This window comes from Microtus oregoni, unplaced genomic scaffold, assembly GCF_018167655.1.
Source record: "Microtus oregoni isolate MIOR12 unplaced genomic scaffold, Mior012 000046F_ref0000063, whole genome shotgun sequence".
Taxonomy (NCBI): domain Eukaryota; kingdom Metazoa; phylum Chordata; class Mammalia; order Rodentia; family Cricetidae; genus Microtus; species Microtus oregoni.
The window spans coordinates 4472293-4496968 of record NW_024543220.1 but is presented as its reverse complement, the minus strand read 5'-3'; the positions used below and the strand labels follow the sequence as shown (position 1 = coordinate 4496968).

The window sequence follows — 24676 nt, the reverse complement described above, 5'->3', positions numbered from 1 at the left end:
AATCCACATCAATGTTCTGATAACATTCTTCACAATAATGCCAAAAATCATATATTATTATAGAAGCATAAAAATCCACAGCCAGCCAAAGAAATATTTAACAACAACAACAGCACAATGCATGAGCTATCAACATACTTGATTTCATTATCCTACAGAGCCACTGTAACAAAAACAACATGGTACTAATTCAAAAGGGTGTGTCATGTAGAGCAATGAAATCGGAGAGGGCCCAGATATGAATGCAACTACAACCACATTTGATTTTTGACAAAATTTCCAAAGAAATATAAAGAAAGCACAACCTCTCTAGATGATTCTGGGGAAACTAGATATCATCCAATATTTCAACTTATACAAAATAGTTCTAAATGAATGAAAGACCTTAGGATAAGACATCAAACTTTGATACTGTTAAAGGAAAAATATGGAAATTAGTCTAACATGCAGATATAGACAAGTATTTTTTGAAGAGGACTCTAATCATTCTACAAACACCTACAACTGGTAAATGATACTGGAGAAAACAAAGAGACTTCTGCAATACATGGAAATGGGTAATCAAGTGGGTACAAACATAGACTGGAAGAAAATCTTTGCTCACTGCACATCTGAGAGAAGATGAATAATTAGAATATATAAAAACTTCAAGGAATTATCAGGAAATAAAACAGCTCAGTCAATGAATGAACTGCTAATGAAATGAGCAGATAATTCTCAAAAGATAAAGTACAAATGGTCAACAGACATAAAAAAATATCCAACCTCTCTATCCATTAAAGAAATGCGAATGAAAATTATAGTGAGACTTTCATCTCATGTGTTGCTGTCTTATAGAACCATTTAATTATTTTATAAACACTAAGACTTTATGAAAACATTACATACCTTTTTCAACTTTTCTATTTTTCATTCATTTTACTTACCAAATGAAATTTGAATTTAATAAACATTGATTGATTTAAAGGCAGAACACAGTCTCCAGAAATTATGTTTACTAAGTCAAAAACTACCAATAGAAAAGGTCCAAACAAAAGAGTAAGAGCAAAATCATGGGGATGCCTTTGAAGTGCACATGGTTTGGTTACAAAAGTCTAACAAATGCTTAAGAGGAATAAAAAAAAAATCAAAACAGGTAAAGTAGGGTTTTGTCTGTGAATCTAACACTATGATAGAGTAACTCTTACTATATTCCTAAGTCTCCACAAATCACAAGCAAGACAACAGAAAAGAAAACAAACATGGTTCTGTCATGAGTACATTATAGCTGCACATGCCCATCAGGGAGCTCTCCTTCAGCTAGATGGAACTTGTTTTAATGTTTTCTGGATTACAAGTTAAGAAGTTGAGATGAATATGGTATGTGCTCACTCATTAGTGGACTCTAGCTATAAACAAAGGACATTGAGCCTATATTTCACAAGCCTAGAGAAACCAAATAATAAGGTGAACCCAAAGAAAAACATGTATAGATCCTCCTGGAAATTGAAAGCAGACAAGATCGCTGGGCAAAAGTTGGGGGGATGGGATTGGGGTTGGGATGGGGGGAAGGGGAGAGGGGGAGAAAGAAGGGAGAAGGGAAGGATTGGGGAGAGCTTGGGGGAGTGGGAGGGTTGTGATGGAGGAAGGGCAGACAGAGGAACAGGGAAGAAGATATCTTCGTTAAGGGAATCATTTTAGGGTTGGTAAGAGACTTAGACTTGGCAAAGAAAAAGAAAAAAAGAGAAAAAAACAAAAAATGAAAATCAAAAACTTTGGTTTAAACATAAGAAAACATACATATAAATAGCATCAGAAAAAAACAAGTTATGAAGTTGTAGCTCTTTTAATTTTGTGTTTTGTTTTCTTTTACCTCATACTCTTTCATTCTCCTTCTTCTTTCCACCCATTCTCTTTTCACTTTTAAGTCTTAAAACTCCTTTGTTTCATCTTAAATATTATTTTAAATAATATTCCTACTGTCAGCTAATTCTTTTATAGCATATTTTTACTGTCTTCTGAATTCCTTAGTCATAATCAAATGTGAGACAAACTTCTTGTTGTCTAAGGATGTAGATCCTTGTCATGTGAAGGATATTGGATTGATTTCACTCTTCACATATTGAAAGTTTTGTAACAATGGTATCTGGCATCACAACCAGTGATTGCTGAGAATTGGTAAAGACACAAAAAGAAAGCACAGTTGTTTTTTTTTTTTTTTAGCATAGCTTGCTTGGCTTTAAAATTATTATGCACTTACAATGACATTCATTTGCTTAATTATATAGGTAATATTTTTATATGAGATATATATCATATTTTTTATTTTTTTATTTTACATTTCAACCATAGTTGTCCCTCCTACCCCTTATCCCAAGTTCCCCTCCAGCCCATCCCCCTATCCACTCCTCCCAATGAGTAAGAGCTCCCATGGGGAGTCAAAAAAGGTTGGCACATAAATTTGGGGAAGGACTAAGCCACTCCCCTTTTATTAAGGCTGATTACGGCATCCCATCATCGGAAATGGGCTTTAACAAGCTAGCTTCTACACCAGGGATAGATCCTGGTCCTACTGACAGGGGCCCCTTAGATAGTACAAGCTTCATCGCTGTCTTCCACATATGGAGGGCCTAGTTTGGTCCCGTGGAGGCTCCATAGATGTTGGTGTAGGATTTATGAATTTCCATGAGCTTGGTTCAGCTGTCTCTGTAGATTTCTCCATGATGATCTTGACCTCCCTTGATCATACATTACCCCCTCGCTCTCTTTGACTGGATTCTAGGAGCTAGGCCTGGTGCTTGGTTGTGGATCTCTGGAGTTTGTTCCATCAGTTACTGGATGATGGCTCTATGATGATAGTTGGGGTATTCATCAATCTGATTATAGAAGAAGGTCATTTAGGACAACGTCTCCACTATTGCGAGGAGTCTTAGCTGGGGTTATCCTTGTGGATACTTGGTTGTTTTCTTAGCACCAGGCTTTCCCTAACCCCATAATTACCCTCTCTATCAAGATCCCTTTTTCATTGCTCCCCTACTCCATCTATCTCGCACTTCTACCATCCCAGTCTTTGTGTTCTCCTTTCCTTTTACTGCCTCGCACCCACAGTTTACCCAAGAGACCTCATCTAATTCCCCTCCCAGAGAAACCCATGTGTTCCTCTTAGGGTCTTCCTTGTTACCTAGCTTCTCTGGTGATGTGGATTGTAGTCTGGTTATCCTTTGCTTTACATCTAATGTCCACTTATGAGTGAGTTCATACCATGTTTGTCTTTCTGAGTCTAGGTTACCTCATTCAGGATGTTTTTTTCTAGTGCCACCCATTTGCCTGCAAATTTCATAATGTCCTTGTTTTTTACTCCTGAGTAATACTCCATTGTGTACATGTACCACATTTTCTTTATCCATTCTTCAGGTGAGGGGCATCTAGGTTGTTTGTAGGTTCTGGTTATTACAAATAATGCTGCTATGAACATAGTTGAGCAAGTATTCTTGTGGTATGGTTGACCATCCTTTGGGAATATGAACAAAAATGGTATTGCTGGGTGTTGAGGTAGATTGATTTCCAATTTTCTGAGATACCGCCATGCTGATTTCCAAAGTTTGCGCTCCTAATATTTTATCTTAAGAAGGTGCTTTGCTTGACATGGTTTTTACTGGCATATTAGAGAATTAACATTCCAACACTTGTGGAAAACAATGAAAAGAAACAGGTAAACAGGTAATCAGGGAAATAGAACAGACTTTTCTAAACTTTATGCATTCCTATACATAGAGGGTAGGATGCTAAATCTAAGTGACCATGGCATGAAGCTACATAAGTATACTCTTGTTCACAAATAAGCCCTACAATACAAAGTTCAATTTGGAATAATTTAATCAGTTTCATAAGTAAAAAGAGTTATTCTACACTCCATTGTTCTGTTGTTCATAGTCAAATATCACCCAACAGAACCTTGCCTCCAATTACCTAGCATTTATATTGCTGTCTGATCTGTGGATCTCTTTTGGCCCCTGGGCATGAGTCTTATACTAGCTGTTGGCCATGATGGCAATGCATATGCTACCTCCAGTGTATGATAATTAATACCCAATGGAGTCAGGCATATCTTTGGTGAATGGACAATAACAACCAGCAATGAAATTATTCTCTCTAGTTCTGTCTGAGTGGACTGCCCTACATTAAACATTTGACAAGATCTCCCAAAGACAATTCCATGCAAGAAGCAATCTTTTATTTTTCACACTAAGTATGGTTATTTTCAGTGAGTCTCTCTTGAACTTTGTCCCTCCACTCTTTTGCCCCACTTCTGTTTTTCCTCATTATTAATACGATTTTGTTGTAGAAACTTTTACGTATCTGGCTTGATTTGACTTAGAGAGTGAGATCTAGGCTAATAGATCCACTGAAGTTTCTAGACACAACTGGTAGAGAAAAGTCAGGATTCTTGGGAAGAGTGGAAGTCTGTCCCTCAGTTCCACTGAAGTATAAGGGAAAGGAACACAGATTAAAAAAAATAGGTGGCTAGGTTGTAGAGGCCCAAAAATGTGTGCCTATTTTCACCTTGTCTGGATATCAGAGAGTTTTTTCTTGTTCGATGTTGTTGACAAGTGTGGCTACACACCCTGACCTAGGCTGTGGTTACTTGGTGTTTTTGTCCTGAGGATGCCCCCCCCCACACACACACCTTGACCAAGATCAGAGAATTCAACCTACTACTTCTGTTTCTTCTTTTGTAATAGAAGGTCTGACGTTGGGAGTGGCTGCCTTCAGGATACTTGGTCTAGGGTGGGTTCATTGCTTAAACAAACAGAATGGTAATGACTTTATGTCATAAAGTGTTGAAGCAAATAACTGTTCTGATTGTTCTTTATATCATTTTAAAGCAGTCTTTTGTTTTCTTTCCCCTGTTGTACTGGGGTATAAAAGTGTATGGAAAATTAAATGCAGGTGAATTTTAGTATTCATTGAAATTCCTTCCTGATACTATCCTATGCTTATTATTTCACTCGTATCTTTGCACTCTTTACTTATTTTTCTAATCCACATGCCACTACCCTGATAACTGGTATCCTTGTTGAAGCATGGTCACCAACACTAGGTGCATCTACATGTTAGGTTTCTCATGCTTTTAAATGTCATAGTATTGCTACAAATAATAACAACAGACATGAAAGCATGGGAAATGTTTCCCTCCATTCCCTAGTTATATTTCTGGAGTGGGACCATCAAGAAAGGAAGTCATTTCATAATAAATTCAGCAGGGACACATGGGAATGCTTTTGGTTCACTTGAAGGGCCTTTCCAAGCTCCTCACTTCCTCCTTGTTTTGGGGAAGGAAATTTGGTATGGGCTCCCAGATGGCAGCTGTCAGGGCATATGCCAGAAAAGCAAGGCAGTGCCTTCAGAGGAAATTGCTATGCTTGCAATTAGAATAGAAGAACCTTGTATGTGAGGACAGAGGTACACCACATCACTTAGGGTTGTGGTGGGACTGACACAACAGCGAAGCAGTTGATATTGACAAAGTATAATCAAAGAACATACCTTCAGAGCTACATGCTCCACGACAGAAGACTAGGCAGGTCCTAGAATAGGCTCAGAGATATCAAAGTTAGCATAAAATACTCAAACCTCACCCAAATCTAATATATATTTTTGGAAATATACTTAGACTAAAAAGAGGCTTATAGCTAGGAGCCTATCTCAGTGGTGGAGTGTTTGCCTGATGCATGAAAGGCCCACGTTTATTCTCCAGGATTATTATTATATCAAAAGAGGCTAAGATATTGTTAACCTCAATGTTTAAATTTTCCATTACTCCAGCATACAATTCTATAACTTAAATTTCATTTTTACTGGCACCCCAGATTTTTGTTGTTGTTCATTGAGAAGATGAAATCAGCCACAAATGCCTGATTTATTTTTGTTTGTTCTGCTCAGAAGAAACTTGGATAAGCTTATGAGCCCCTAATATATCTTTGAGCATTAATACCAAAGTAGCACCCTTATTAGACTACAAACTTAGCTAGGTAGAAGCAGCATTCAGCTCGTTATTGCATTACCGATTCCTGTTTAATGTGAGGGTATTCCAGTTCATGAGTAAATGACAGTAATTTCATATCCAGACAGTCTAACATTCATAGTAAAGAAGATCCAAGTCTGGGACATTCATTACCCAGTACTTCCTTGGCTGTATATCTAAAAACAGTGATCACGGATACCTTCTGATAGATGTGTATAACAACATTTACAAATTGTTTATTACAGCTTACATGGTAGGCAGTTCCAGTATCTCCCCCAAATATAATCAATATGTTGTAATGTGTATAGAGATGAACAAACTATGCCTCCACAAACTATGAAAAATCTTACAAACAGAACAGTGATTGAGAGGGTATATTAAAACAATGAACACTTCGAGGGGCCTATATCCTGTTTGTATCAAGTCCAAGAAAGAACAACATTTAAACAATCTACTAGAAGTCAAGGTCAAAGTTTCTCAGTGTGTGAGAGAGGGTGAGACCCACTGGTTGGGAGAAGGTGTGGTAAAATGTTTTATACCTTATTCTGAGAATGCTCACGTGAGTTACTGGCTTGTGATCTTTTGCTGAGATAAACAGATTCTTTAGGCTTCTTCAGCAAAATAAAAGTTCTCCCCTCTATTGATTCTTTATAGTTATTTGGTCCCCAAATAGTGCCTAGTTTTCCATCTTGTCTACCACTTCACTCCCAGCCCATTCTATTTTCATGTGTTCATCTTTAAGCAGATCCTAGCCAACATTTCTTGCCAGGACCAAATCAGCGTTTTGTGCCACTATTGTACCAGTGGGTACATCTTTCAGGCTGGTTGCTATTGCAACTCGCAGGTTTGGTATCTGGGTGAGACTGATGCTCATTTTCAACCACATTAAAAGCCTGTTCACTGCCATGCACGTGGATGTTTGGGTTGCTTGTGCTCCTCCATTCTCAAAGCTAGAGAAGATAAAACACAGGGAGGTTCTTGACAGGTGCAAGAAGTCTCCTGTGAGAAAATGGAAAGGAAGCTTTTGAACAAGTTTATTGTTCTGTCTAATTCTTAATGGAAGTAATTCTAAGATCTTTGCATGGTCTTTATTCTTTAATGCTCTCGAGAAGTATCCTCCTTCGTGAGCATCCTCTTCAGAGCACATTTGACGTCTTTGTTCCTCAAACTATAGATCAGTGGATTGAGCATAGGATTGAAAAGGCTATGGAATAGCAAGAGATATTTCTCCTGCTCATTGGCATCCCCATGTTGAGGGCCAATGTACATGGCAATGGCTGTACCATAAAAGAGTCCGACAACACAGAGATGGGAGGCACAGGTGGAGAAGGCTTTCTGGCGCCCCTGGCGTGACTGGATCTTCAGGATGGCACACAGAATATGAGCATAAGAGACCACAATGGAAGAAAATGGTCCCACAAGCACAGACACAGCCCCAGCCAAAACCATGACCTCATTGATGTGGGTGTCTGAACAGGCAAGTTTGAGAACAGCTATAATTTCACAGAAAAAGTGATTTACTTCTTGAGCTTTACAGAAGGGCAATGGTAATAGTAATATGAGATGTACCAGGGCCAATAGAACTCCTAGAATCCAGGAAGTTGCCACCAGGATAATACAAATTCTCCAACTCATGATGGCAGTATATCTGAGGGGGTGGCAGATGGCCACATACCGATCATAGGACATCACCACGAGGAGGAGACATTCTGTGTGTGCAAAGGCCAAAAAGAGAAAGGTCTGTGTCATGCATCCAGCAAAGGAGATAGGTTTGGTTGGATCTAGAAGATTCACCAGCATCTGAGGCACTGTGTTGCAGGCATAAGCAATGTCAACGATGGCCAAGTGAGACAGGAAGAAGTACATGGGAGTACGGAGTCTCGAGTCCAGGCAGATAAGCCCCACAATTGTCCCATTCCCAAGCAGGGTGAAGGCATAGAACAGGGAGAAGAGGGTAAAGAGGAGCTTCTGCAACCTTCGGTTGAGTAGAAATCCTAGAAGAATGAACTGTGTAACCGAAGTCTGATTCCCCATTTCCCTGTGAAAGAGACAAGGAAACTCACCAAGTTTGAACACAGTGTGAATGTTCAAGGTAGGTATTTAAACAATGGATCTTTGCATATCATGTTGAGTGTTGTTCAGAAAATCCTTCATGATATCTTTGACCTGCTAAAAATTGTTGTATATTCCAAATGAATCAGAAAAAAACATACATTCTGTAAGCTAAATGCTAATATTGTATTACATTTTCCAGCAAATATTACTTTCAAGTTCAAAGCAATTTTCATTAAAACATGTTAATAAGTTCCCATTATGATGGTGGATGTATGGTTCCATTGCAGCAGACAGGTGTGTCTATGTATGCTGTGTATGGAATGAGGGTGAGGGGTATGTATGCCAATGACAGAAGCATCAAACTTTTCTACACATGCAAAGTATGTTATAATTTTGATCTTTACTGGCATGTATTACAGCAATGACTTCATAGTACAAACTCGAATGATGTAGAGAGATTGTAAGTTTGTTATAACTCCAGCCAAGTTTATGTTAGGGACCACTGTCTTTTCCTCTATGCCCACACAGATGGCCTGGGGTCAGAACAGAGTTATCTTTGCTTCTGTTACAGTCTATGCTTCACCTTATGCACATAAACTTTCCTGTTCACACTCAGAAAGTTCTGTCATCTCCCCCAACATCCTGCTTAAGAAATGTCTATGTAGCAATGCTCAAAATGCACACATATAAATGTATGTATTTTCTTGGATCCTAATATCATTCAGTTCACGTGTCATAATTGCTTTTATTTTGGCCTATTCTATTCAGTTTCATTCATAAAAATGCCATGTAGATAATTTAATGATATTTTTAAGTTTTAGATGAAAATGTTGATCTGAATCAAAGATTAGAGCTTAGGTTTTCACTGTAGATTCATATTTAAATAATCTGCTGTGTAAATAAATTTTTCTATGATCCAAGTGGTATTGTCTTTTGCAGCTGTTCAGATGTTTAAAACCCTTTCAACAGAAGAGAGCAAATCACAAGCTTTGAACTGCAACTTTTAAACCATTGCTGCTGTTTGTTTGCTTAACTCTATACCATTCTTTAGTCCAGAATTCATGTGAATTTCACATTTAAAGCAAAATATCAGAAAAATTTATAGCTTAGTTCCTCTCAATATATCTCAGATACATTTTAATATTTGAAAGGTTTAATAAACAAGAGTGAATACATTTTTGTTTTGCTTTAAGCCAATTACAAGAAATTATTGAGAGCCAATATTATCTAAGTCCATGAATTATATTTGTGACTATTGGAATCATCTCCCACAAAGGGGATTTTTAAATTAAAATTCATTCCAGTTGGTCTTTTACATAAGAGATTCATTGACCATTTATTCAAGAAAGATTCCTACATCACTGGAGAAGATGAAGTAGGATGCTAATTCAACTAAAGAATTCAATTAGTCCAAGGTATGGAAAAGTGATTATTTCAATACAATATTTCTACAATCTTTGAAGCAATGAAGATAAAATGTTACTTTCAAGTTCAAAACAATTTTACTTTTAATTTTAATTTAGAGTATGTTGGTAAGTTGGTAAGTTATCTTCATGGTAAAATATTTCTAAAATTTCATATGATGACTGTAGAGTCTCATAAAAAGTACAGTCAATGCTAATTAATTATTGGCAGAAGCACAAACTGTAAAAACCCATTGATATTTGCTGACCATGCACTGCAACCCGCTACATGCTGTGGTGACAGGTGTACGAGATAACCCTTCTTGCAGCACAGATAACCCTTTCGTTGAAAGATACAAACACCCAGTAATCTTCCTGCTTCTTCCCCTCACAAAAAGGAGTTTCACATTCAAAAATAAATCCTCCTGGGTGCCTTTGTTTTGTGCCATTAACTCATTGCTCCAGTAATTTCATGAGGAAATGGAAATCTTTATGAGCAAATATCTCAAAGAGCTAATCTTTCTAACAATTTTAATAAGAAGTGCAGCACCATTGAAGAAAATTACCCACATTACGTATATCTAAAGGGTTGATAGTTTCAGATTGTCCTGGTAGCTAAGTCTATTAATAGCAAGGATTTAGAAAGAATCGACAGTAATAGTTACCTTTTTAGTTGTGATTTTCACCCAATCTGAAATTGCATAATAAATAAAGTTCAGATTATGTAAGGAACTTTCCTCAAAATGAAGATGTGTTTGATAAAGCGTGAGAGAAAGAAGAAGCTGGTAGTGTGGAAATTCTTTCCTTCTGAGCAAATCCTCAAGATGGAGTTTCTCTCAAATGAGATGACTTCATTTTCCTGGTAGCTCAGTCACCTCTAACATATGCTGAAACCTTGGAAAGAGGTGGAGAAGACAACCACCACACACACCGGAGCTTGGCCCTTTCATTAAAAAGGGGCTGCCACTGTTCTTATCTGTGGTTTGCCCCCGAGAAACGTTTATGACAAGATGTGAGAGAACTCACGTTGTCCTCGCTCACTGGCGTCCGTGATCCCATATCCAAGAATCAATACAACGACTTCTAAGTCAAGATGTCTTCAATGTAATGCAATCACTTTGTTTATTATCATTTTAAGATCTTCAAAACATCCCTACCCACTGCTATCAAAATAGATTAAATAGTATTTAAAGGAAGTTGGAATCATCTCCATGCTTGCTTAATGTTGTTCCTTTAAACAACTGTGTGTGTGTGTGTGTGTGTGTGTGTGTGCGCGCGTAGCACAAGGCTCCACAAGAGGTATAATTCATAAAATAAGATCAGATAATAAGACCAACAGCCACTGTGGGGAACATGTTCAGGAGTCAAGAAAGTGGATATAATATCCCAAAGGGACTTGTTATATATTCTTCTGTAAATTTGACTGGGCACAAACAAAGAGGGAATATTTTCACCAGGAGACAATTTTTCTTCTTCAATTTCTAGAGATTTTGATCCCAGAGGGGGAAAAAGGTTAAGATTCCTCCAGAGTTATCAGTATTACTGTTTTCTTTCCTGCTTGAACTACAGCTGAGTTGACCCTGTATTATAACTTCATGGACTGTAACAGAGACTACTGACAGTGTCTTTGTGGCTGAAATACTCTCTGATTCTTTGATTTGTTTCTTTTTCTCATAGTCAAAACTGAAGAGACTATATATATTTACATGTATATATATTCAATATTAGTTAATTCACTGTTTATATCAACCTACTAAGGAAGTAATAACCTAATTACATTTAATTGGCAAAAATGTAACCCCTGATGACTTTAGAATGGGCTTCTGCCCATAAACCATGCTCAGTAGGAGGCTGGCTGGTGGTGAGAGCCTCAGCTGCTCAGCTGCACTTATTTAGGTGCATGTCTGAAGTTATCAGTCAGTCTAACTCATACATTGTTTATTGTCCAGTACACTAACATACAAACTCAGAAACCACATTTTCTCCTTAATATTACTAATCTAATTTACTGCACTTAGAGTTTTATGGTTAGGTTTGTTACTGAGGTGTGCTCAGTCAATTGCTTTTCTTCTACAGTCCCTTTCCATGATTAGTTCAAGGGCAGCCTGGTCTACAGAGTGAGTTCTAGGATGGCCAGAGCAGTTACACAGAAAAACTCTGTCTTGAAATAAGTAAACAAAAAAAGAAAGCAAAAAAAAATAGTAGAGGGACACAATTGTCCAGAAAGTAGAGTATTATAATGAACAAACTCCTTAAACCAATTCTGTCAAGCAGAATTTACTTGTAGATTATTATAACGAACAAAGTCCTTAAACCAATTCCATGAAGTAGAATTAATTTGGGCAATGGCAAACAATATAAAAACAAAATGAAATCAAGAGTGTCTCAGACCCATGGCAAGTTATGGAACAGTAAGGCTTACTCAGTGGTAGAGCATTTACCTAGGATGTAGACGGTTCTTTGTTTAATCACTGACACTATTGTCATAGTTGTTAGGTTCAGAGGGTAGACCCTATAAGTTCTAAGAGCTGGATTTGAGCAATTTGGCCACATGAATTCATTCAATCAATTAAAGAGATAAGTACTAGTGGAAAGAAGATAAAGATTTATTCAAAGTAGCTATATTGGGAAAAGAAATAAATAAAGAAGGCCTTTCTCTCCCCAAGTCTATCTTTGAGATACTGATATGAAACTTAGATTTAATTAGAGGAAAACAGGTATCCATGAATTTCATCTAATGTTAGCCTCCTCTTGTGTTGTCTCCTGCCTGTCCTGTACATGGTCTGACAGATTTCCAGACGTATTAAGGCCACTCAGTAGAAGGAAATTAATTTCTGGTACTGTATTCTAGTACTGTGGTTATTGGGCCTAAAGGAGAAACCACTACTGCTAGTTTCCTAGATAAATATAATTTCTGATTGTGTGGGGGTTCCCTCTATTGCTGTAATTAGCATTAATGAATAAAGAAACTGCCTTGACTTGTTGATAGGGCAAAACTTAGGTAGGCAGGGAAAACTGAATTGAATACTGGGAGAAGGAAGGGAGAGAGGGGGATGTCATGGGGCCAACAGAGATAGACATGCTGAAACTTTGCTGGTAGGCCATGACCTCGTGGTGATGCACAGATTAATGGAGATGGGTTAAATTAAGATATAAGACTAAGCCAATAAGAAGCTAGAGCTAATGGGCCAAGCAGCAATTTAATTAATACAGTTTTTGTGTGGTTATTTCAGGGCTAAACTAGTCAAGTGACTGGAATGAACAAGTGGTGTTGTAGGAGCTGCAGGCTGTGTTCCTGCCACCCCAGCTCCTGGTTGCCTGGCTAGCTTATGCCCCAAAATAACAACACATAAATTGTATTCTTTTAAACACTGCTTGGCCCATTATATCTAGCCTCTTCTTGGCTAACATTCGCACTTGGACTAGCTCATTTCTAATAATGTGTGTAGCACCAAGGTGCACTTACCTGGAAGATTCTAGCCTGCGTCCATCCTGGGTCGGAGCTTCATCGCGTCTGCCTGGGAGAGGGGAGCATGGCATCTGGGCTCACTTCCTCTTCCTCCCAGCATTCTGTTCTGTTTACTCCACTCACCTATGTTCTAACCTATCAGGGCCAAGCGGTTTCTTTATTAATAACCAATAACCTTTTTTCTGTTTAAACAAAAAAAAGGAAGGCTTTAACTTTAACACAGCAAAATTACATATAACAAAACAGTTATCAAGCAAGAATTACAGTTACAATATTTACATCTATTTTATCTTTTATCATAACAAAGGAAACCAACTATAACTATCTATATATTCTTTAACTCCATCAAAGACTCCAGAAGGTTATAATATTACCTGAACAAACAAGAAATAAGCAACTTCCAACCTCAAGAAATGACAGGGACATCTCATTGCCTGGACAGTCACCCAAAGTTTCTCTGTACTGTTGGGGCATCCATCTTCAGCCTACAGGCCCATAGTATCCAGAGACATTTCCATGAAGCAGTAAATTTCAAAGTCAGTTCAGTCACTATCTGTTGTGTCCTGCAGAATGTCTTGCAGACTCCTTCATGAATCAGAAACCCCGAAAGATCATCTCACCTTTAGGCAAGCTCAGTAGTCTTCTCTCTGTGGGTTCTCTGTGTCCAGAGATTATACAATAATCCAGGCTAGAACAGCTTCTTGCCCAAATAGCTATCAAACTCCATAAGGATACTCTTCGATGCCCATCTTCTTCTTGAAGTAGATTGGTGTTTCCAAGAGCAGACATGTCTCATTGTCATGAAAAACCCTAAGTTATTAAAACATTAAATATCATATTCCGTAGTCTTTGAAAGATATGAAGAATGCTGATCTAACTGAAATATATCTCTATATATCTAGAAAATCTAACTAACATGACTACAAACTTGACTATTATTAATGATTATCTATTAACAACCTATATACATTACATTTTTAAATGAACTACACAATCACAATACCTTAATCAAGATCAGAAACACATATACATATAACAAAATTGACCTTAAATTTAAATCACTAAAGCAAAATCCATATCAATGCAAATTATTTATACCTATATCATCTCCCCTTTTAAATGTAAAAGAACATTTATAAACAATATATGGGAACATGGGCGCAGTTATTTCTATCCAAACTGCTTCCTGCTGAATGGGGGTGCTGTTAATCAGGTATTTCAGGGTATAACCTGTGTGCTAAGTTCATCTCGGTCGTCAATTGAGTGAAGTGATTTTTTGAGGGTGTTCACAGTAACCTTTCAGGGGACGTGGTCCATCATACCTTATTGGGATAGAAGCAATCCACAGGGTTTCATCCTCTGTGAAAACAAAATAAGAATCTCTTTTCCAAAGTATCATATCCTTAGATCCAAATTCTGAAATCAAGGTATTTTTAAAAGATCTATATTGGATTAGTTCAGCAGCATTAGTAAACGAATATCTTTTAGTAGCTGTTGTTCTTTCCTCAGCATTCAAACAATTCATAGAGAGCATATTAGCGTACAGTATTAAGATTCTCTGTGTATTTTCCATCTTTGTGCGGCTTTATTTTAACCTCTATTCCTTTTATTTTTACTTTTTGAGACAGATTCTCTGTATATCTTTGTTATTCCAGAGTTATTCCAGGAATCTGTCCTTGAACTCTCAGAGATCAGCCTGTCTCTGGCTCCCAGGCATTGGGATTAAAGGTGTATGCTACCACACCTTGAAGTCAAAGAGGTCAATCACCGTCTGCCTCCCAAGTAGCTCAGTTGGTAGAGCATGAGACTTTTAATCTCAGGGCTGTGGGTTCGAGCCCCACGTGGGGCAGATGAAGGTGAAGGCGTAAGTCAAAAACAATCCCACACCAGTTTAGAATTATGATTAATAGAATGGTTATTTATTTAAAGGGGAAAAAACTTACAGATCACCGTCCTCGACAACAGCCCTCTGCACAATTAGGAAGGGAGTCTAGTTGCTGGAAGTGGAGCAGGAAGTAAGAGAGAGGTAGAAGGGAAGTGGCCCCTTTTTTAAAGGGAGAGAGATCATGCCCCAATGGGCTGGTATCTCAGCAGCTATTGGCTGGAGGAGCAGAAGGACCTCCTGCAACAAAGTGGGCCCTCCTCCAACAAGATTGTATTCTAATTATTATATTATTATTATACCCACAGATAAGTCTATCTCTAAACCTTCATCAAAGCAGATTCTGTTTTTGCAGCAGAGGTCATTACAGAAATCCAAAACTGAACATAATGAGAGATTAGATAGCCCCAGTTGGTACCTCTATAATAAAAACCCTAAACTTAAGGCTTAAAGATCACCACAGAAAAGGAGACAGAAAGTCTGTAAGAGATGGAGGACCAGGCTGCATGCTGTGGATAGTATCTTCTAGGCATGACACATCAACAGTATGTCAAACCAGGACCTGGATAATAATATCACCAGTTGACATTCCAATGAGGATGGAGGAAATCTTATAAGAACCTACTATTAGATGAAGAGCTATAGGGAATTAAAACTCCTGAGAGAGAGAGAATTAGTCTTCAAAGATGACAATTCTAAATGAGTCCAATACCAAATGGTCAGTTCTAAACAGTTGTAGATACAAACATAAAAGAAACATATAATAGACCCAGCTGTCTGTGTGTGTGTGTGTGTGTGTGTGTGCGCGCGCCAATGAACTTGCCCATATATCTAGGCACATGGAAGCCAGAGACTGTGCTTAAATGTCTTTATTAAAATCACCTTAAATTTGAGACTAGGTCTTTAACTGGGTATGGAATTTTACTGTCCACTGAGATCCACCTATCCCAATTCTACCCAGTATTAGGGTTGCAGATTCATGGCATCATGCTCAAATAATAATATTTTGTTAGAAGACACTCCGTTTGTCAAACAGATGCCAGGAAACAATATTCAAGGTGATAAGGAAAGAGCTACTTTATAATTTTATACCTTGCTAAACTATCACTTAAGAGTGAAAAATGAACATATTTGTCTACAAAACCTTGTAAAAATTTTCTTCCTTATATCTTTGGTATAAACATTAATGGCTATGACTAGATAAAAAAGGACCTACTTTAAACATCTATATTTGATTAAACTTGAATTTATGTATACACACAACCTAACAAAGTTGAATCATAGTGAGGTAAATAAGTTGACTCAACAACCAAGAGATAGAAGCAGTAATTAAAGTATCTTTCAACTAATAAAAACACAGGGCATGATGGATAGAAATTTTTCCTTCTATGTGGTTAGCCTAGAAATGAGCACATTTGGTGAGTTTCTTCCTAACTGAGCAAGTTTAGTTTTATTTAAGTGAGCATATGGTTTATTTCCATGATTTGTAATATGCCCTTTAGTGATCTGTTGTTTCCTTCTTTCTTGGTAATTTCTTATATAGCCATTTAAAGTAATGGTTATATATTTAAAAACCCATTTACAAGTTTAAAACATGCAAATTTGAAGTGTTTATGAGTTAGCTCATTCCTGATCGCACAAGAAAATTGCCATGAGATGGAACTCCATATTCCAATTTACATTTGTCTTGCTTTTCTTGGCAGTTTCAGAAACCATACTGATAGTTATTGTATAGAACCAGTACTCTCCCTGCCTCTTCAGCTTATCTCATGGTTATAATTTTGAATTATTTCCCTTCAAAGATAGAGTACACTGAGGCTCTGTGCCTGCAGCCGTGGTTGGCTGCAGTGACTGAACAATGCTCATGCCGTGTCATGACTTCACTTTGTAGTTCTCACAGGGTTGCTGTCAACAAAGCAGTCTGTGGCAGACTGTTTAACAGAAGTTCCCCCACTTCCCATCCTCCTCCATCTCCTACTTTTAAGAAAAAAAATCACAGGAGTCGAGCAGATCCTAGCACTTGGGAGGCAGAGGCAGGTGGATCTCTGTGAGTTTGAGGCCAGCCTGGTCCACAAGAACTAGTTCCAGGACAGGTCCCAAAGCTACAGGGAAACTGTCTTGAAAAGTGAAAGAAAGAGAGAGAGAGAGAGAGAGAGAGAGAGAGAGAGAGAGAGAGAGAAAGAGGAAGGGAGGGTAAGAGGGAGGGAGGAGGAAGAAAGAAAGGAAGAAAGAAATAAAAATTCACAGATATTATTTATATGTATCCCCAGCTAGCATTATATAGAATCATTATTATATGAAGCAGTTTAAGTTCTTTAGTTCTTAAGAAACAATTTCCACTGAGGCCAACTTGTAGATCTCCCAGCACCCCCATGGTGTTTGAACCTCTCACAGGGCTGTATGTGTACTCTGCTTCTCTCCCACAGACGTATTTATGTTACAGTAGAGGCTGACTTCATATTTTTTAATTCCTCTATTTCTGACTTATCTGTCACTGCTTTTTGTTTAAAATGAAAATTATTGAGCTGTTATCACTGGAGATAGGACTGATATTTCAAAATGTGGAAGCATGTGCATTTGAAAATATATTTGTGATGGTGTGGGATTAAAGAGAACTATAAATATGGATCATTTGCAGCTATGTTGTCCTGCTTGAGTTTTTCTTCTGATGACTCTGCTCATTCCTCAGTAGAACAAGGCAGGGTTTTATGTGTTCTCTCAGAGATATCATTTAAATGTCTTTGGGTCATTATAAAGTTGTTTCAAATCAGCTTAAATTCTTTTACCTTCAAAAAAATGAAAAGTTAGCCGGGCGGTGGTGGCGCACGCTTTTAATGCACGCTTTTAATCCCAGCACTCAGGAGGCAGAGGCAGGCGGATCTCTGTGAGTTCGAGACCAGCCTGGTCTACAAGAGCTAGTTCCAGGACAGGCTCCAAAACAACAGAGAAACCCTGTCTCGAAAAACCAAAAAAAAAAAAAAAAAGTTGTGAGATCATAAAATGCTAAAGATTGAAGAGAACTTGGATAGAATCTTGAAATGGCTTTCCAATATGAATTCATCACATTCCCACAGCCATTGACAAGACCTCTTTTCTGGACAGTTCATCATCATCATCATCATCATCATCATCATCATCATCATCATCATCATCTGTGCCTTAACAATGCTTAAACATGCACGGTCAGCCCGTTTATGGTAGTTCTGCAGTTGTTCCTATCCTTGACAGTCTTAGATGCTTGTGTTATTGTCATACCCAAGGTTCCACAGACTTCTTTTATGTTGTCTATCCAGCGTTTTTGGGAGCCTTACTCTTTGCCTTATCCCTTGCACTCCTCCAAGCTGTGCTATCTTTGTGTATCTTCCATCATTCATTCTCATAACATGGTCCAAGTATCTCAAGCGCCGTTGCCATATCTTGTGTTGACTTCCTTCTATAGCTGGAGATGTTTCTTAATGTCATCATTGCATAGCCTATCTCTTCTTGTGATGCCTAGAATCCTCCTGAGATATGCGATCTTAAACACACTTAGTCACTGTTCTGAGGAGTATTTCATTGTCCAGGTTTCAGAGTTGTAAAGAAGGCAGCTCAAGACAAGTGTTGCATATCCTTGTAATTTTGTTGTTGTCATTATATCTCTTGCTGATCAGACCTTTCCTAGTACCTGGAATGAAGCCCTCACTATCCCTATCTTCCTCTTGACATCTTAAATAGTTCCCTTCTTTGGACTGAAGTTTCCTCCCAGATAGGCAGTTCACATTGCCATAACATATTTTCTTGTACTGATTTTAATTCTGCCTCTCTAATAAACCTACCTATTGGCTCATTTTTTTCCCTTTGGAAAGGCAATAAGCAGCTACTTTTGCCTCTTATCCAATGCTCTTTGGAATGAAGGATGATGGTTACTCTGTTTCTTATTGGTTTTTATTAGTTCCTCGAGAAGTTCATGCAATGTGTTTTAATCATATTTACTCCCATTCCTCAGCTTCTTCCAGACTGGCCCCTCCTTCCCTACCCTCCCAAATTGTGCCCTCTTTGTTTAAGAATCTGTAGTAATAAGGGCGGCGGGGCTGCGTCCCCAGCACCCCGGCTGCCTGGCTAGCTTATGCCCGAAATAACAACACACAAACTGTATTCATTTAATCACTGCTTGGCCCATTTCTATCTAGCCTCTTCTAGGCTAATTCTCACATATTCATTTAGCCCATTTCTAATCATTTGTGTAGCGCCCCTAGGTGTGCTTACTGGGAAGATTCTAGCCTATGTCCATCCTGGGTGGGAGTTTCATCACGTGCGTCTGCCCAAGAGCCGGGAGCATGGTGTCTCTCTGAGGCATCTGCTCCCAAGAGGAGAGCTGTGGAGTCTGAGCTCACTTCCTCTTCCTCCCAGCGTTCTGTTCTGTTTACTCCTCCCACCTATCTTCTAACCAATGAGGGCCAAGCAGTTTCTTTTTATTTAACCAATGACCTTCCTCCATCAAGAATCCAGTAAGGCCAGGTGGTGGTGGTGGATGCCTTTAAATCCCAGCACTCGGGAGGCAGAGGCAGGTGGATCTCTGTGAATTCGAGACCAGCCTGGTCTACAAGAGCTAGTTCCAGTACAGGAACCAAAAGCTACAGAGAAACCCTGTCTCGAGAATCAAAAAGAAAGAAAAAAGAATCCAGTAAGTCCAATTTTTCTGTCGATATACACTTTGTTTTGTTTATCCACTGGAGCATGAACAACCTACCAGGGGCAACACCCACTGTTAAAGAAAACTGACTCTTCCTCCTAGCAGCTGTCAATACCCTTCAGCTAGGGGTGGCTTTTCATGTCCTTCTCCTTTCTTTATGCCAGGATTTACGTGGAGGTAGTATTCAACTGATTTTTAAGAATGTATCCTTGTGCACTTAGATTATTGAGTCTTCCACCCCTCATCACAAAAAATTTTGCAAAAAATACTGATATCCACAAGTATTCAAAGTGCTGAGACTTCAGAAAGCTCAGTGCTAAATGACACATCTAGATCACACTTCCTCCTCCCAATATTCAGGAATTGTGGAAAAGGGGGTAAAAGCATTATAAGAATTATAGGCAGTGTATGACCATAAAGAAATTATGTCAATAGTGAAGTTGAACTTAAGAACTTGCACCTGCTGTATCAACACCCACAAGCTCTGCCCAAGCTCAAGACTAAGTTAAGCTTCTGTTTCTTTTTGCTTCCCCCTCCTCCAGTCATTTACAACAATTGCTACATTTGCTCATTCAGTGATGGGTCTTCTGAATACTTCTACACTGACCTTTCTAGCATCCTGGATACCTATGAGAACATGGTGAACAATGCAAGAAGTGGCCAGAGTGGGTAAAATACATTTTATGTGGGATTATTCTCACAATTTTGTCTGTGATCAAGAACAATAAAAATGATTTTATACCAAACCTGTGGTGCATGATCTTTCCACCTCGTTTGTTAAAAATCTTTCCCTAAGTTAACAACCAAACAAAGACAAGATCATAAGACCTCACAAGCTCAAATAGCTGAAGACTTTGAGATATTGTCATTATTTAGTAAGCGCTGCAATAATTTATGAGTCATTAAATAAAACTAGATTACATAGTTCCGTGGCTATATGTTCATGAATTTTAGCATAACTCAATCTTACTATGTGATTATTTTGTATTTGTTGTCCATATACATTCCTTGTCAAAAATCTATCTCCAAAGCAGATTCACATGTACAATGTCATTTAGCACTGGCAAAAGTCAAGTGAAGCGACCAGGAGCACATTATCACCTATGCCGCCTGACCTGTGATACAGTCAAACTTGCAGAAATTAAACCGTTCTTAGAAATCCCGACACAACGGAAACACAAATCTAGCAGAGCAAGCATCTTAGCCTAGCCTGTAGCAGATGCTAACTCTGCTTCAGTGCTGTGCACACAGAGCTCCGGTCAGAGCTCCACGAGAACAACTTCGTGGATTTTTACTGAGAGGTAAGGAGCTGGGAGCTATTGTAGGAGGCCAACCAGGCTACTGTGTGAGAGTGTCTAATATAATCAAGGATAACAGTGACCATAATAAGTAAGCTCCACAGATTCCACTCCCTCGACTGCTGAGCCCAGTGCCTGCAGAGAGTCATCGTGTGCTGTTTGGGGAAAAAGTAATGGCAAGGGCTTTGCAAAGAGCAAGGTCCAGGTTTAACTCTCAATTCTGTGCAGCTACTGGCCGCGCAGCATAGGACAGGCTACTAAATCATTCTGAAATGATGTTCCCTTATCTGTTAATTTGGGGAAATAATGCTTTTCTCATCTGTTGTTGGGGAAAATGGGGTGACATTTAGGGAGCACTGAGGAGTATTTTAAGCATAAATCCAAGCAACTTTTAACTTTCCCTCAGCCCCTTGAAGGCTATGATTAAGGTGGAATGAATATATCTAAATAGGTCATGGCACTAATAATGTGTTTATTAAGAAATGTGAGCTTAAATATAGAGACAATGGCAATCTATGCTCAGATTTTTCTTAGGTTTTTTACACACACACATATGTGTGGGTATATATTTCTATCAGAGTTTCTCTGATAAGCTAGAAGACAAGTCTTTGGAATTCATGTATACTAGTTACAAGTTTGATTGTTTTACGCTACAAGTTTAATCTTTTTGGTCTAATATTTTAGAAGTTTTTGAACTGATATGAGAGTGAATATATCCTTTTTTCCCTTCCAATGAGCCTTAAGGATTACATGGTAGACAATTTAAAGAGTATAAAAATGGTTCAAGATAGATGAAAAAAATCTTGATTTTTATCTAGCAATAATGAAACTACAAGGATTCTATTGTACTTTACAGTGACATTAAAAAGCAAAATTGATCTATCCAACTTTTTCCTCTTGTAGGTTTTGGTGCAAAGGTTGCAGATTTCTGATGGCTGGAAGAGTCTGTCTATTGTAACAAGAGGTAAGATATTTTTCCCAGATACATTAAAAATGCAGACCAGCCAACAGAATAATACCTGAGAAGAGAAAGTAGAAGGAAAACATTTCCTTCTTCTGCTTTATCTCATCAGAAGACAATAATAAGGGGTGAAGTGGAAGAGAAAGATCTGTGATCAGCAGGCAATAAAAAAGAAGCAAGGATGATGCACTTGAATGTCACCAACACTAGACACATAGATAAGAAGATACTCTAGAAACACACTGTTAAAGCAATCACTTTATTACACCAGGCTGGATGCTCAGGTCCTGATCCTCTTTCATATTCGGACTACATAGGACAGGATGGTTTACTTACATCACATCACCTAGGGTACATGCACTTGGATTTTGCTGAGATTTCAAAAAAGTCCTGTTGTATTTACTGTACCTTTTAGTCCAGTGATTTACAGGATGTAAGCAGCTACCTGTTTTCCTCGATGTCGTTTTCCTATGCAGTATTTTTCATTTTTTTCTATAGTATTCTTGTTTATTTTTCAAACAACCTTATTTTACAAACCAGTCCCAGATCCCCCTCTCTCCTCTTCTCCATCTTTCCCACGTTTCTCCCATTCTTATGCAGTTTTTATGCAGATTCAATAATGGTGAACTGCAACCCACATCTCTTTGTAATCTGGATTCCTCAAAGGCCTTCTTTTATGTTTATTCTAAACGTAATTTCTCTGCAAACCTGTTTCAGTTAAATGGTGTAGAATGGGAGGAAATTAAACAAATACACTGACTATTCTGTGTTTTTCATTAAAAAAAAAGAAATCCCATACAATTGAACTTTTCTTTCCATAGGACTAGATTCATCTGCACATTGATTTTCACAATAAAGTCATGCACCAAGCACTGCCTCAATCCCTAGCCCTTAAGTCAGGGTTGCTTAATAAAAACCAACGAGTATTTACTCTACATTGCTAGAGGTATATACTGGAGCAACACACACATAGACTTGTGTCAGTCACAGAGAACTACACCTTGAATTATGAGAAATCAAATCTCAGGTTGGTATGGGAGGTCATTTTGTGTATGTGTTGCTTTTATTGGTTAATAAATAAAGAAAATGGCTTGGCCTGATAGAGTAGAACAGAATTAGGCAGGGAAAACTAAACAGAATGCTGGAAGAAAGGAGGCAGAATCAGAGAGAAGCCACGTAGCTCTGTTGGAGCAGGATGAAACATTATCCTGTAAGTCACAGTCACATGGTGATACACAGATTACTAGAAATGGGTTAAATTAATATTTAAGAGTTAGCCAGTAAGAAGCTAGAGCTAATGGGACAAGCAGTGATTTAATTAATACAGTATCTGTGTGGTTATTTCCAGGCTGAGCAGTCAGGAACCAACAAGCGGCCCCTCCTCCAACATCAGTTGATTCTTGAAGAGACAAGAGCATTCATAGGCTCTTATTACTGTGCTTTGTTGCCTCCTCTAGTCTGGTATTGTAGATTTCTTAGGTCATGAGCATATATTTATTTGGTTTTATCCCTAATCACCGATACTAACGAGATCTCAAGACACAGTTGAAAGGCACAGACTGGGGCATTTTTATTTCCCTTCCCACCATCTCATAGAAAGTATACTGGATATCTTCAAGTCTCCCCTGGGTATTCATCTTGATCTCTGGTTCCACAGCACTCGGTTGGCAGCACCCTTGACCTCAGCGTTCCTCAGGCTGTAGATTAGCGGGTTCAGCATGGGGTTGAAAAGGCTGTAAAACAGAGAAAGGATCTTCTGCTGTGTCTCTGGGTTCTGAGACTTGGGAGCCATGTACATGACGATGGCACTGCCAAAGAAGAGCCCGACCACACAGAGGTGGGAGGAGCCGGTGGAGAAGGCCTTTCTGCGACCCTCCCCTGACTGAATCCTCAGGATGGCCATCAGGATGCGTGCATAGGAGACCAGCACCAAGCATAAGGGTCCCACTAAGATGAACACGGAAGCAGCAAAAATGACAATTTGGTTGAGCGTTGTGTCAGCACAGGCCAGCTTGAGGACAGACAGGATTTCACAGAAGAAGTGATTGATTTTGTGGGGCCCACAGAAGGGAAGCCTCAGGATGAGAATTACATGGACCAGGGCTAGGAGAGAGCCACATGCCCAGGAAACAACAGCCATGATAGTACACACTTTCCAGCTCATGATGACAGAGTATTGCAAGGGGTGGCAGATAGCCACATACCGATCATAGGACATCATTACCAGGATGAGACACTCAGGGTGAGCAAAAGCCATGTATAAAAATGTCTGCATTAGACATGGGGCAAAAGAAATAGTTTTTTTCTCATGAAGAAGGTTTGCCAGCATCTTGGGGACATTGTTGGAAGCATATGAGATATCAACGATGGCCAAATGGGAGAGAAAGAAGTACATGGGGGTGTGCAGTCTAGAGTCCAGCCAGATGAGCCCCAGAATGACTCCATTTCCCAGCAGAGTGAAAGTGTAGAACAGGGAGAAGAGGCCACAGAGAAGCATCTGCATCTTCGGGCTCAGTTGGAATCCCTGCAGGATAAACTCTGGGACCCATGTCTGGTTCTCCATCATACCCTTGTGGCAGTCCCTGTGCTGGTCTCTGCTGGCAGCAGTGAAATGTGCTCCGAGGAGCAAAGGCAAATGTAGATTAGCTGTTACATAAGTAGAGGGTTGGTTTATCATGTACACTGTGTGTCTTTTCATTAGCAATCATTTTCAGAGTTGTTAAGTTAAAGGCTTAATCCATAGTAACATAGAATGAAAATCTATTACCGGTAATGCATGATTGCAAGCTTTCATATAATTTTTGTCTTTCTACGTTTTTTTTGGTATTTTTTAAATTTATTTTTTAAAACATTTTTTTTCTCATTCTGCATACTAATCCCAGTTCCCTCTCCCTCCCCCTCTCCTGCCCCTCACATCCATTCCTCAGAGAGG

General features: G+C 38.7%; 2 protein-coding genes and 1 non-coding gene across 3 annotated transcripts; 1 reads left to right on the top strand and 2 right to left on the bottom strand.

Moving 5' to 3' along the window:
- Positions 1-7099: 7099 nt before the first annotated feature.
- LOC121435680 (olfactory receptor 13-like) lies at positions 7100-8038 on the bottom strand. The gene has a single exon (XM_041635146.1). The coding sequence runs from the start codon at positions 8036-8038 to the stop codon at positions 7100-7102; it is 939 nt and encodes a 312-aa protein (XP_041491080.1).
- Positions 8039-14704: 6666 nt separating this feature from the next.
- On the top strand, positions 14705-14780 carry Trnak-uuu. The gene has a single exon. It is a non-coding gene; the product is annotated as a tRNA-Lys (tRNA).
- Positions 14781-23377: 8597 nt separating this feature from the next.
- Positions 23378-24310, bottom strand: LOC121435537 (olfactory receptor 2A5). The gene has a single exon (XM_041634951.1). The coding sequence runs from the start codon at positions 24308-24310 to the stop codon at positions 23378-23380; it is 933 nt and encodes a 310-aa protein (XP_041490885.1).
- Between the last annotated feature and the right edge of the window lie 366 nt (positions 24311-24676).